This window comes from Solea senegalensis, linkage group LG5 (genome assembly GCF_019176455.1).
Source record: "Solea senegalensis isolate Sse05_10M linkage group LG5, IFAPA_SoseM_1, whole genome shotgun sequence".
Classification (NCBI taxonomy): Eukaryota; Metazoa; Chordata; class Actinopteri; order Pleuronectiformes; family Soleidae; genus Solea; species Solea senegalensis.
This window is the reverse complement of record NC_058025.1, coordinates 9,718,924-9,734,367: the sequence shown is the minus strand read 5'-3', so window position 1 is coordinate 9,734,367 and position 15,444 is coordinate 9,718,924. Positions and strand designations below refer to the sequence as shown.

Genomic DNA, 15,444 nt, shown 5'->3' with positions numbered 1-15,444 from the left:
GAGGGGGGGAGAGAGAGACCTCCTCCCTCCTGTAGATCATCAGTGCAGGCAGACGGATGAGAGCTCTCTTCTAACCATCTATTCTCTTCTCCATCTCTCCATCATCCATCCACCCTTTTCGTTTCCAAGGGCGTCGCAGAGGATTGACTGAAAGCCACGCTATATACACACACACATATTCGTGTGTGCGTGCGCGTGTGCATGCGTGAGTGCCCCGCGCACCCGTGCATGTGTGAGCGAGCGCCTGCCCTCGAGCTGTCGTCCGTGGATCCGCTGGCATGAGGAGCTGAGACAGAACCGAGCAGAAGGATGAAAATGCTTCGGTTCCGCAGACCCAGCATCCACTCTTTGGACCAGGAGGTCCTGTGCACGATCCGGTTACTGGATGACTCCGAGATCTCCTGCAGCATCCAGGTAAACGAGCACACTCATCATGTGCTGCTTTGTCAATGTGGTCACTTCACTCACATGGTCGTGGCAGACGAATTTTCTCACACAGTTATTTAATTCTCGACATGAAGCTGTGCAACAATGTAGTTTTGTCGTCTGTGCATGCGACAAAAAAGCACCTGCACACTGTGTGTATTGTTCTTCCACGCTGCTGATGCTGCTGCTGCTGTTGTTGTGATGTACGCGTTCGATCCCCATTCACCCTTCACTGTACATGTATCTGAGCACACACACACACACAGAGGTGGGGAACAGAACCTCACTCCATTCATCCATTCATTCATGCGTTTCATTGTGTTCCAATATGTGAAGAGAAGTTGTGATGAAGTTCAGCAGAGGAAGTGATGCCTGGGTGTGGTGGTGGTGAGGATAGCAGCACTGATGATGATGATGATGATGACAGGGCAGAAAACTCTGTCTCAGCTCCTCATGCTTGTCTGTTGTCTATACCTGTAAACATTACATAAGTGAATTGTGTACTTAAGTACACAATTTACTTATCTGTACTTTACTTTGCTATTTATATTTCTAGCAACTTTTGCTTTTACTCCTCTACATTTCCTCAAACTATCTTTGTTCCCCCAAATAAAATCAGAAGAAGAGTTGTTAATGTTCTGTATTTATATGGAGCTGCTTTGCACTACAGTTCAACATCCACACTCTTCAACAGGGGGTAAAGAGCCAGGGATTTAACCCACAACCTTCCAGTTGAAAGACAACTCGCCCTATACCACTGAGCTGCCATGGCTTAATCCTCAGAAATTTACTTTTGATACTTAAGTACAGTAAATGTCATATACTTTAAGTATACTTTAAGTAATATTATAAAAAGTGACTTCAACTTCTACCAAAGTCATTGTCTGGTAAGATACTTTTACTTTTACTCAAGTATCCCTTTAAGGTATATAAGACTGAAACATAATAATAACAATGGTAATAATAATAATTATTATTATTATAATACTGTTTATTTACAATCACTTAATTTCATACGAAGGTATAAAAAATATGGAAGAAGTTATGCAATGTACACATGTCTGAGTTTAAGATACCCTAAGAATGTGTCGCCACTTCATCCTTAATCAAACTTAATCAAAGTGGAAACTAAAGTTTGTGTTACATTTGTAAATTGCTCGCTCTCCCACACCAAAGTCCAGAGAGAACATGAGCAAGGACTTGTTGATTTTTTTACCGAAGTGACACAAACTTACCAAACAAGGCAGCAGTAGAACGGCAGCTCGGGTTTTCTGAGTGTTTTTAGTTTCCTGTCACAAAAGCTGAATGACAGCATTATAAAGCAGCAAACGCTGACTTAAGCAGGTGCAGGTTGCGTTAGGTGAGCTCTTTTATTTAGTGGCTAAAAAAAGGACATAAGCCCCAGCTGAGAGTGATGATGATTACAATGAGGACGAGCCTTCATGTCTCAGACTGGTGTCTGCACACCGTGCGTTTGTGCAGTCAAATCTGACTACTGCAGTCATGTATACCTAGTACCTAAAAGTATCTTACCAGAAAATGACGTTGGTAGAATTTGAAGTCACTTTTTTTTATAATATTAAAAGTCTTAAAGTATATGACATTTACTGTACTTAAGTATCAAAAGTAATTTTATGAAATAATATAAAATGTACTAGTAGTGCTAAGGCGAGTTGTCTTTCCACTGGAAGGCTGTGGGTTCAGTTCCTGGCTCTGCTAGTCTACATGTGTCCTTGAGCAAGCCACTTAATCCCGTACTGCAGCGTGTGAATGTTTATGAAAGATCATCAAGACTAGAAAAGCTCTAGGAAAACTAGATAATTACCAACACTTAACAAAGATAGCTAGAGGAAATGAGTAAAAGTTGCTACAAATATATATGACAAAGTACAGATATGTGAATTTTGTACTTAAGTGCAGTAACAATGTATTTGTACTTTGTTACATTACAACACTGGACTACTGTGTGTGCAAACACTAAATCCTTCAAAGCAGCACCAGCATGTTAACAGTGAATGAACAGCAGCTCGTCTCATCCTGAGCCGCTTTCAGAACAAGTTGTCAGCTGCCTCGGGCCTGTGGTGTGACCCTGACAGAGTGAACACACCTGCCGCATGCCAAACTGACTGTGACACTCATCTCCTGTGTGTGTGGAATCAATGATTTACAAAACACCAGTGAGTGCACTGTGAGGGAAGAGGAAGGAGGAGGAGGAGAGGGCTCAGGCATGTATACCTGCGTGTTTGTGACTGTGCGAGCACAAAAGTGCGTTAAACTCTGTGTAAGCGTCTGAGAACACGGACGTGAGATGCATAAATGCAACACTGTGTGTGAATATGGAGGTTTTAGCTGAGTGTCCCTGCATCTGTGCCCCATAAGGAAATGGACGGTTATTTTTCTAGCTGACTGCATCTTCCAGGACTTTCTTTAATGGCTCTGTGTTCCTTTGTTGAGTTGCTCCCTCCTACATATTTCATGACATCCTGCGCTCCTCATGCTACACTTTCTGCTGCCCGACCGCAGCAGCAGCTCTCCTGTTACCACTGTGGGGAGACTTACATGCCTTACTTTAGCTGTTTATTTTTTTACCTCCCCTCGCTGTCACTGTCTGTCTTGCTTCTGTTGACTGTCGTGCTGCTCTCTGTTAGTTGGACTATGTAGGCCAAAGATGGCACTGAATGCAATCACTGAATCTTGAATAGTGTTTTTGCTTAATGTGGTTCTGTGATGCCCTCATTTCCTTAAACTGTACTCTAAGCTGTCAACACATCCCTTGATGGCAGTTCACGGATTTAACTGATAAACGACTTTCAAATATCTTGGAAATGCACAATAATGGAAAATAATCCTGCAGCAAAGAAGGAACTGCAACTGGCCGTCCATCGCAGGGCCGACACACATCCATTCACTCTCACATTCACACCTACGCTCAATTCAGAATGTCCAAGTAACCTTTGCATGTTGTTGGGCTGTGGAAGGAAACTGGAGCATGTGGAGAAAACCCACGCGCAACATCCATGAGAAAGGCACCATGTGTTTCATAAATTCAAAATACTGTAATTATACAAAACAACCACATGCTTTTGAGCAGGCATGTGACATGAAGCAGCTCCTCAGCACTTTCAGCGTCTGTCCTCTCCTAATCCAACAGCCAAAGTAAAATCTACGCTGTTGTTTTAATATATACAGTATACGTTTTGTGTGCGCGCTGTTTCTCCCCCTTATGTAATTAATTAATTAATGATTAAGCCTGTGCGCTTTGCTGTTTGACTTTATCACAAGCTCGGTGCTGTGTCTTCTCTTGCTGTGTGTAGTCGGTCGTCTCTGCACATCAGGTCACATTAGTTGTACTGTGTACTGTGTAAAGTCAAACTCCGCCTATGCCTGTCGTCCTCATGGAGACCAAAACCTGGTCCCAATAAGAACCTCATCTCTGAGTAAGTTTAGGGCTAAGATTTGGATTGTGGATAGGTTAAGGATTGACTTGTTATAGTTAAGATAAGGGATGATGCTTGTCCAAATAAATAAAAGTCAGCACAGTGTCCTAAGAAGACTAGCTGCACAAACCTGTGTGTGTGTGTGTGTGTGTGTGTGTGTGTGTGTGTGTGTGTGTGTGTGTGTGTGTGTGTGTGTGTGTGTGTGTGTGTGTGTGTGTGTGTGTGTGTGTGTGTGTGTGTGTGTGTGTGTGTGTGTGTGTGTGTGTGTGTGTGTGTGTGTGTTAGGCCTGGAGGAAGAGCGTGTCCAGCCTCCTGCTCTCATGTTCAGTGGTAATATTAACTCTAACCTGCTGCAGGACAGACATGTCAAGATCAATGTACATCGACCTCCTCTGCTGCTTTCAGCCCCTCGTCCCTTTATCATCCACTCTTGCTCTTCTCATCCCTCCGTCTGTCCTTCTCTTCCGTCCTCCTCCCGTCTCCTCCGGGCTCTCGTCTTCCCACGCATAACCTTGCTGCTGCTCCTCCTTTCACCCCCTACTCGTTCTCTGCTCCACTTTCAGCCTCACATTTGCTCCCCTGAACGACTTTTCTCCCTCTCTATTTTTACATCTTTCATCCTTATCTTCTTGCTTCTGCCTCTCCTACATCTCTCGATTTCTCCCGTCTCCTGCTCTGTGACACGTCATTTATAATTAACAGAGATCACTGTTCTTCATGAGGCCAACATCAGTCAGTTGTCAAGTGATGTTCTACACGACGAGTGAGTGTGTGGGAGGTAAAAACTATGTTCACTTGCATGGAAGATGGACTCAAAGTTCTGCCGTTAGGGAGAACTTCCCTGCTTGGCACCAAAATAACATTAAATAACGTGAACTTCTGAAAGCTTCTGATATTTCCTTTCTGTTTGTTCTCTTTCTATTCCCATCACCAGTACGTACTATTTAAAGATGCAAATGGCTGCTGGTATTGATTTTCACTGCCACTGCATTGACTCGGTCCAGGAGAGATGAGGCGGTGCAGCATGGTTGCTCTGTGTGCATGTTTGGGTGCAGTGCTATTGTTTCTGGCTGATGGAACAAGTTATAAATAACATCAGTTTTCTATTTTTATGCCTCTTTGAAGCTCCTTCAATGATGACTAAAGAGAAAAAAAAAATCTCTTTTTATTTTCTTGCTACTGAGTGGAGGCGGGGAAATGAGACGGCGGAAGGGAGGGACGACATCAAAAGAAAGATGGTAGACGAGACAAAATCAATGTCATCGTGGTGGGTCTCAATAAACGAGCTGATGTAGAAAGGAATTGGACGGCGTAAAAGAGCTTTATAGATTAAAACTGCCAGCAGCCGATAGACAAGGAAGACAGGGAAGGTCTGAGCCAGGTTAAGGGTCACACATGGGCTTCATTGATATTTATTATCCTGCTCACTGTCACACACCAGCATTTATTATCTCCTCTTATTATGGCTGTGTTCCTATTTCTGCCTATAAGGACGGAGTGTAGAAAATTTCAATTTTCGGGGGAAAAGTAGGTTGGATGTAGGAAGACGTTATTGGATTTTGGTGATGATCTGTGCAAGGATCTGGATTCAGGATTTGTGTGATATTGGCAGAGGTTTGTGCTAATGTGTGTGTGTGTGTGGAGTGTAAATAGATAAAGAGAAAGTTGTTGTTATGTGATATGAGTTTGTGGATATGAGCTTTCTTATTGGTGTGAGAAGATACAAATACACTTAAGTATTGTGATGTTTCGTGGCGTGATGGATGTTTCGGCCACTCTCTCCTCCTCCTTTCACACCCTCACTAGACAAAGAAAACCGTGTGTTGTTGTTGTATATGTATATAACATTGCAATATTTACTATGAGGTTTTTTTGTTTAAAAATAGACAAATTTCTGGGGAAGGATAACAATTGATGTCCTTGCTTATCGTATCCCATCATAACATATCACAATGAGATATGTTGTATGGCCTGTTTTATTGTATAAAGCACACAACGCCGCTTTCTGCATTACAAGAGTGAAAGGCATGGACAAACACATGCAGTCGGGGACCTGCAAACAGGCAGGCAAACAGATCTTTTATGTACACAAATTCTCGCACGTATACGCATGTGTCCACACACAAAGTGTCATCGTTCTGTGGAGCAGCGATAAGGCAGCATGCTGCGGTGCGTCCAACATGTGCACAGACACGCTGCAGCGGTCGCTCTCTCACTGTTCCACCGTCCTGGGAGTTCATGTCCAGCTGTACATAAAGCAAGAGAGGTGACACTCCATTACAACAGAAAAGTGACTCTGCTCCACATTATTGATAAGTGATGGCTCTCCTGCTAAGATTATTAGGCTGTGTGTGCCCAGCCGTGAAGGGTGTGCAAGGTGCACATGACATATTTCATACATGTGTGCTGATTTGTGCATGTCTATGTGTTCTCTGCAGCACTGCAGGTGACGAAAAGGCAATAGGTCTGTGTCCAAGGTCACAGTCAGTGCTTTAAGTGCATAAGTTGGTCATGCCTTGGTGCGTTTGCCGATATAATACGTTTTAAAGCTGTATATCTACATAGTGCATGTCTGTATATTTTCTTTTTGTTTTATTATTTTTAGAGCTGCAACCACTGACTATTTTCATATTTTCTTGAGTCTGTCTATTGTTTTCACGATTAATCGAGTAATCACTTGGTCCATAAAATGTCAGAAAACGTTGAAAAATATTGATCAGTGTTTGTCAAACCCAGAAATGATTTCTTTGTTTTATGGAGCAAAGAAACAAGGAAATATTCACATTTAAGAAGCTGAAACAATCAGCAATCTTGTTTTAAAGTGAAAGATGTCAACACTTACGTTACTTATCAGTCACTTAAATGCCTCAAAAATGCATGCACAGGAATAACAAAATAACAGAAAAAATATGAAATGTAAGAAAAATTACCACAATAATTACTCTTAATCTGGGCGTGGATATATTTTGACTAGAAACCACAAAAACCTGTGTAGGTGCTATAATAAAAGTAGGTGGTTGACAAAATGATAGAATATGTTTAATTCAAACTCTTAAGGTCTCAAATTCACTTTATGTTGAGATATTTCAGTCAGTATTTCAGAATAAAAGCAGTGGACTCGTCAACAGATCTGAGGAGACCTAATGACAAGAAATGACAGATTAGTTTGAATGTCCCTTGAAAGTACAATCTAATGACAAGAGGATAAAAAACAGTAGAGAGAGCTAACGAGAGGGAAACGTGCCGATCGAAAGTGTGACGGGAGGCTTTTACAAAGAAAGGTGGCGGTGGAGAGGTCAACTATCATTTCACAAAGGTTTTCCCCTTGAATATAAATTGGACGTGTTCCATAAAAGTCAGAAAGTGTTCCTCTCTCCCAGTGTAGCCCGAGAGGATGATTTGCATTTGCATCCTGAATCTATAGCTGACTCATTAAGTCAGGTGTAAGGTATAACAATCAAATCTCTCCTTAAAGTAAAATGACCTGGTGAGTCATAACTTTGCAGCAAAACACTCTACAAACTTCCTTCTAAATTCTCCGGCCTCCGACTAAATAAACCAAATATGTCAGGCTCTAACATGAGAAGGTGACATTTAAAGAAATATGATTTGCTGAAAGCCCTGGAGCCCCTAAATGACTCTGAGGTTAGAGTAAACAACATTATGTAGCTCAGATAAATGCTGTAAAAAGCCACAGTGTACATGTATGGTCCAACCAGACAGTGTGGAATGACTTGATTTATGCAAATCCAAAGCTCCTTGAAGTGAACTGAGAAAGGAAAAGAGGATGGAGAGTTATTATGTTTGAGGGCGAAGGGCGAAATGTGTTTCTGCCTCCTGAGAAAATGATAGAAAACAGCTTAATTGTTAGCGCTCCTGCTCTTTGATCTATTCTATTGCTTTTCCCAAACCATCAATGTCAGGCATTGATTAGTCTCCGCTGCATCCTGGTCAAGCCTCTCGATCAATGCACTTGTTTGCCCGAGGGCTTGGGGCTTGGGGCTTGGGGTTTGGGGTGGTAAATACAAACCGGCTTTGGAAATATTGGCACTGGTGTAACAATAGTTAACATCCCATATACGTGCAGAGGTCTACTCACAAACTTATCTTAATTGGCAAATAAATTGGCAGATTGGTGCACTGGCGTCTTAAATCTCCATTTCCCTAAAGAGCGGCAACAGCGGCAGCAGAGTGAAGCCATGAATTAGTGGAGCGCTTGTTTTAACTGCAGCCTCAGATTGGTTTGGTGTGGAGGTAAAGAGGGAAATACCATTCATCTTTTAAACCTCACTATTTCGTAGTTATCGTTATATCTTGTAAAATATTAAGAAAACATGAGTGGAATTATAAGGTATAAGGAATCTTTAGTTATAGGCATGGACCATTATTTCATTTTGAATTTTGAAAATGTCCCTGTGTGTGTGTTGGCGTCCTCACACACGCTATTCCTCCTCGCGATGTTTCAGTCAATTAAGTGTGTCATGAGAGGAATCACATCAAATTCAGTAAGGGCCGAGTCATAATTGAGCGGGCATGCAAATTAATTTAACAACAAACAAGCATCGCCAGGGTGTGCGGGGTCCTAGTGTCTACCGTGAAGTCATGAGACGTTGATAGGAATCGGAACAAATTAGTAAAAAGAGCTGTGGTGACGGGGGGGAAGGGGGGGACGGGGGACTCTATTTCTAAATATAACTTACAGATAGTCTTTTTTGATTTGGCTTTGTTTTAGTCACTGCACTGGAGTCACATAGTGAAGCAGAGTATTTTAATAATCCTGTTCTCTTCCGATTATGTGCGTATGCCACTGCTTTTGTATTATGTTATTATCCATCCATCTTCTACTCCTTTATCCTTAATATGAGGGGTCACAGGGGGCGCTGTGCCAATCTCAGCAGACATATAGGGCGAAAAGCGGGGTACACCCTGGACAGGTCACCAGTGTCCAATTTGCCTAATCCCCAAAACGTGTCAACATTTGCAATTTGACTTATTTTGTTATTCAAAGATTCTCCTATAAAAGGTTTCTTATAAACACTCCGTGATAGAGACAAACAAATATTTACACCTACAATTGAATTATAGTCTCAGGGAGAACATGAAACCTGCTCACAACAATTTAAACCAGGATTAAAAGCAGGTCACCGGTTCTAATCCCACATTTTCCTTATAATGCTGACAGGAAATGTAAATGTAAATTGCTCATGTGTGTCACATGTGAATGTGAGTGAGTGGCTAAACTTACTTGACTCGCCCAAGCTTAACAGACTTTTGGTGGATTGAGTATAAAATAAATAATTGATGTTTGTGTATTTTTACTCCGTGTGCTGATGGTTTTCTATGTTTTCCCCCTTCTAATTTTTGCTGTGTGTCTCTGCCTGGACTCCGAGGAGGTTGCCTTATTGAGAAGAAAATGGTAGAGCACGGGTGGACTCGCTCCAGTGGGCACACACGTCAAAGTGCACTTTGCTTGTGCTAAACTGAATACACACTCTACACAGAGGCTCTATTTAAAGTGTGTGTGTGTGTTGAAGTGAGGCAGAGAAGAAAGCACTTTGCCGTCATTAGAAGAGATCATGTAGTTACAGGATGACCAAGTTAATTTTTAATGCTCAGCCTTTGGATGTATGAAATATGAATTCAGCCCTTGTTGTGCATGATACAGACTCTTCTTCTTCTTTAAGTCAATCTATCAGTCCCTGCCTTTTTAGCTCCGTCTTTGCCAACTGTCTCGGTCAGCCTCGCGGCGTGTTTGGCCCTGGCTCACTCTCCGTCTACTCTATTCTCTCTTCCCTCTTGGCATCAGTTCTTTCCCGACGAGTGTCTGCCCTGGAGAAGCAGATGGAGGAAAGGTGTTGTTTGACGATCAGGTTAGAAGAAGCTGGCTATGTTTCCTGCCTTTTATCCTACACGCACGCCCACAACAACGCACACGACTTGTATTACAGTGACATAACAATAAGCCCGATCCAGCCAACGGTGTTTCTCAGCGATGTAACAAATGGTCACAGGGATCATCCACCTTACTACGTTGCTTTTAGAATCTGTGGAACATACAGTAAGTTACTTACTGGATTAATCACGTCACATTAGCTGCAGCTGAAAAAGCAATTTACTTACTTACTACTTACGACCAATTACAGTGCCACGATGCAGGATTTCAACCTTTCAATAATGTCTGCAGGACAATTGGTTCATCAAATCATAACCGGGTGAATGTAACTGGTTACTTTACATTCAGAACATTATGTTTTATGGGTTAATCCTTAGAACACAGAGGCTGCTTTAAACATACAGCATACTATACAGAGGAAAAATAATAATTGATGAAAAACGGTCAAAACAATTATTGCCACTTTATAGCGTGACTTAAAAAAATGCGACTTAAAATGAATCACAGCTTAAGAGAAGATAAGAAGATGAAAAAACACATTTTGGAAAGCCTGAATATGTGTAAATGTGTAATATGTGTCTAATCTCTGTGAACTTAACAGGCATCGCAGTGCAAATCTCTTAAGGAGTTGCATCACAGGGTCTAAATTTTCATGAGAACAAACATGCGAGCAGCTTTGCAGAAACTGAACCACAAACAGCTCCACTGTTCTCTTCTTCACGTAAAACTAACCAAATATATTAATATTGATTAATATATAATTTAGCCTTACTGTGTCAGTGTTGGTTTTGAATTTCACACGGTTAGAAATTGCAATTCAATTCCATTTTTTTGTTTAGCGCCAAATCACAACATACAAGGCACTGTACGTAGTAAGGTAGAAACCTCTATAATATTATAGAGATAACCCAACAGTTAAGATAAGATAACATAATCCTTTATTCATTTACACATTGAGCAAACACTAGGCATCAGTGGAGGGAAAGAAAACTCCCTTTTAACAGGAAAGAAATCTCTGACCGAACCAGACTCAAATATGTGTAGCATCTGCCTCGACCGGTTGGGGTGAAAGGAAAAATGTGGGACAGAGGAGAGGAAGGGGGGGAGAGAAAGTAAAAGTGGGTTGCGAGGTAGAGACAGAAGAAAGAGATATATAACACTTATAACACATTATAGGTTGAGACAGGACATTTCTGAATCCGTTATGACACGTTTCTAGTACTACAATGTCATTTATACAGGCAGCAGCAAAACAGTATATTGATATCAACTTTAATTATAGCATAATAATAAAGACAATAATGATGATAATAATAACAACCTCAAAACTGGATCTGGATCCTGCAGCCTGCAAGATGAAGACACAGAGAGAGAAAGAGGACAGGAAGGACAGATACAAACTAGGTAGAGAAAGAATAAGGTTAAGGGCATGTAATAAAGTCTTATTCATACCCTGAATTCATACTTGTAAATTATGTAAAAGGAATTGTCTTCTCAACATATTGGTTTTAAATTAAATATAATATGTGTAGTGCTTATGGTTTCATCTCCAGGGAACTTGTTTTCAGTCTGAATCGTCTTCACTGCTCAGTGAATTGACCTTTAAACGATGCTGTGGTTTTGCCTCTAAGACGCTGCTTTCTTGCTGGGCTGTTTTTTGTTTGATGTGTGACTGTGATATTTATATGAAAATATCTTGCCTTTTTTTTTTTTTGGTGGCTGTTTGTGCAATTACTGCCCATAACAGATTGTTTACCTCGAAATGAAGCATGACTCACCGAGACATTTATTTGAAAGGTTGCCTGGGCGAGAGTCTCCGGTGTTTTCTAAAACATTCAGCACATGCACAGGAATTTGCTTCGCTCGTGTAAAAAGGAAACAAGATGTAACTGACGCACAGACTGCCCGCCATCAGTGACTGAACAGGGTCATTTAACGAATCTGCAGCGACAATAGACGATAAAATAGAGGGGGTTTAAATGCTGTGGGAGTTGTACTTATAAATAGTGGTTTAAAATACTTAAATAACTCAATCCATAAATACGTTGTTAGCTCACAGAAAGAATCTGTTGTTCTTAGTGGAGGTTGTGTGATGTTCTCCCCATATCACTGTGTGTCTTTTTCATTTTTAATAACAAATGAGGCACAAAATTGTTCTTTATTTATGTTCATTTAGTCAACAACACTTATCTATCTCAACACTATATTATAAATAAAAATAGTGTAAAAAGTAAATGTCAAATAGATGAAACGGGTCATCAAATAAACAATCGTAAGCCAATGTTGATTAATAAAAATAACACATTTCGGCCTTAGCAAATAGCGTCAGTTTAGGTGGAGACCATTCATTATAGAGTGAACGTAAGCTTTGAAGTAATTCCAACTGAATCCTTTTGGTTTGTGGACAAACATCGAGAACAACATCATTTCCATCAACATTTTTCAACATTTTCTGACATTTTAAAGACCAAACAAGTACTCGATTGATCAAGAAAATGATCAACGCATTCATTGATTATGAAAATAACCGTTAGTTGCAGCTCTATCACTGCACTCCACCTCCGTCTCCCAATAACCCTGAATACATAAGCGGTTCTGACAAAGGACGTATGTGCTCTATCACTGTAACACCTGAACTTTCTGTATAAGATGGATGTGAGCCTGAACTCACGGCCAGCTGTTGTCAGTCAATCAATCAACCTGCTGCTGACGCCGCCGCTGCTGCTGCCGCCGCCGCTGCTGCCGCTGCTGCTGCTGCATGTCAGCTGCAGACGTTGCATACAGAATTGGTGAACACAGCTAATGACTTGGCCTAATGTCCTGATTGCTTGCTGAGGAAGAACAAAACATACCAAGCACTGCTGACTGAGCTGCCATGTGACAGGAGAGAAGACAGCAGGGGTTTGTGAGTGTGTCTCTACCTCACTGTCAATCTTTCTCATCTGTGGAGGGACGTTTGACGCTGTAATCAGCACAACCACATTGTGTTTGTGGCATTGTGGGGACATTTTGGCAAAGAGAGGACATTATGGCTGGTCCTCACTTCTTTAAAAGATCTGGTTTTAGGTTTAGAATTGGGTTTAAGTGTGCCGGCAGCGGGCGAATGGATACGAAAGATGCGCTGCACATACAGTAGACGCTCTGTATGAAAGTGTGAGTGAATGGGTGAATGGCAAAACTATAGCGTAAAGCAGCTTTGAGTGGTCATCAAGACTCGAAAAGCACTTTATAAATACAAACCAAACTTGCTTAAGGTTGAGGGTTAGGGTTTGACACTTAGTTGTGTTAGTTAAGGTTAGGGTAAGGGAATGCATTATGTGTGTGTGTGTGTGTGTGTCAGGTGGTAAGTACATCACAACAAGGTCAAATGGTCGATTTCCTTCTAAATCTATCAGTCCTGCTTAACTGAGCAGAGAATCCACCTTCATCAGCAGGTCACAGAGTCTCCACCCCCCCACACCAGACCCACCTCTACAGGAGATGCATTTGATGAAACGTCCATCAGATGAATAATTACAGCTAAATTCAATAGATTGAAAGTAGGGCTAATCACATTTTTTATCAAAATTGCAATATGGCGCAATATTCGTTAAAGCCAAAATGTGTATGAAAATACTGTTTTAGATTAAATATTGTCCTGGCCGACACGTCACATTCTACAGACAGAGGAATATAGTGATTGTTTTGTGTATGTTCTTCAATGAAAATGTGAACAGTGATATAAAAGTTAATTACCATTACCTCCAAAATCGCGAGTCATATTGCAATGGCAATGTCAGTCAAATAATCACAATTACATATTTATTCAAAATTGTTCAGCCCTAATTGAAAGTGGGTTAAATGTCCAGGATGTGCTCCTCCAAGTCATGTAAAAGTGTTGTTGTGTTGTTGTGTTGTGCGATGCATATGAGGAAACCTTGTGTGCATTTAGGTGATGAGATGATTATTGGAGTCCTGAGTATGACCACAGCTGATATACATGTAATCACAAAAACACCTTAAGGCTGCTGATGTTCCGCGTGTCTTTCCATCATGTCTCACTCTGATAAAATACGTCACAGAAATATGACCCAGGAGAGTTTGTTCATGCGATGATGCTGTGGGTATCTGGGAGATTCATCTGCATGGATGGAAAGACTGCTTAGATTGCTGCTTGGATTATAGTGCCTGCGTGATCACAACATAACCTCCAGAATGAATGGGCTTTGTGTTTGATGTCTTCACAGAGAGACACTAAAGGCCAGTTCCTGTTGGACCATGTTTGTAACCATTACAACCTACTAGAGAAAGACTACTTTGGCATTCGATATGTGGACCCAGAGAAACAGAGGGTAACTATCACACACGTGCAGGTGACGCCCACAATCTGTCAGGCTCATGACTTTCCATTGTTATTATTATTGTTAAATGATTATGTTCTGCATCCAAAGATCATCACAGTTTTGTACTCTCCTCAGTGATTGTCTTGTCAGTGATTGTCTTTAAAAATGATTAAAACAAACATAAAAATAAGCTGGAATCAGTGATTTTGTTTGTTTGACTTGTTAAATATTTTCATAATTATACTTCAGGTTCATTTGCATTATGGGTTCAAATATTCAGTGAAAGGGAAAATAAATAGTGTTGACAACCAGAGAAAGCAGCTCTGCTCTCTATTCACATGCATCACCCCCGCTGTAATAATATCCCTCACCTCTGCCAGCAGCATGGCACTGTGGGGAATTAGTTAGGAGACAGTCAGTTTATTCCAAAACAATTTTAATTGAGAAACAGCTACAGCTAAGTCCAGTCTCTGTATTTCAGACACACACATACACACATACACACGCACATGCACACAGTCGCTGTGTCTAATCTCTGCTGGTGCTGTAAAATAAAACAAGAAGTTTTACAACACAACATTAAAAAATGAGTGGTCTAATGATTCACATAAATGAACACATTTTAAACAAACATAATTTACTGTGATTGGTTGTGATTAAGAGCACATTTTTTCTTTTTTTTCATGGTTATACTGAAACTTGTAGTCGGGGAAGTGCAAATGTAAACTCGCATCATTAACGTTGAATTAACTCAAGGGAAACCTATTGAAATTCACATACTGTTGTCTTTGCTTTACTCAAATTAGTTGGATTCTCACGTTTGCTGTTATTCCATGACTAATGTCCTGCTGTATCATGGACTGGCACCATCCGACGACCGATTATCCGATTATATACGTCAGATTTTCCACGTAGAACTCCTCTATTGTTCACATTGATGCTTAGTCAGTTTTGGAGTTTGGAGGCAAACAGTGGCTTCTTCTTCTTCTCTGTAAAAATCGTAATGATATTTTGGCAGAGCTCAAAATACACAAGTGACATAGTAGAAATACGTCATGAGAACTTGATTTTTATAAAACTCTACCACCAGTTTCTGTGCAGTCCCATCTAATATATGAGATCATTTACATAAAAACAAGTCTATCCAATGGTGCATTTAAATAAATACTATTTTCTGATGTTACATATGTAATGTACACTGACAATAACACGATATGTCTTTCTCTCAGCACTGGCTGGAGCCCAACAAGCCTGTGGTGAGGCAGATGAAGTGTAAGTGTCCTTTCTTTTTGTGTGCTTATGTTGCGTCTGGATTGTTGTATTTGTGTGATCACAACTGTACACGAGAATTAAAACCACATGCGTT

At 40.8% G+C, this 15,444-nt stretch overlaps 1 protein-coding gene across 4 annotated transcripts in view; it reads left to right on the top strand.

Annotated features, from left to right (window-relative positions):
• The first annotated feature begins 66 nt into the window (after window positions 1-66).
• The window catches only part of frmd3 (FERM domain containing 3), a 45,517-nt gene continuing 30,139 nt past the window's right edge, over window positions 67-15,444 (top strand). For all 4 annotated transcript variants that reach the window (XM_044026402.1, XM_044026400.1, XM_044026401.1 and 1 more), the window contains exons 1-3: window positions 67-414; window positions 13,983-14,087; window positions 15,308-15,350. In XM_044026402.1, the coding sequence (XP_043882337.1) occupies window positions 310-414; window positions 13,983-14,087; window positions 15,308-15,350 (253 nt within the window). In that variant the 5' untranslated portion in view covers window positions 67-309. The remainder of the gene's footprint in view (window positions 415-13,982; window positions 14,088-15,307; window positions 15,351-15,444) is intronic.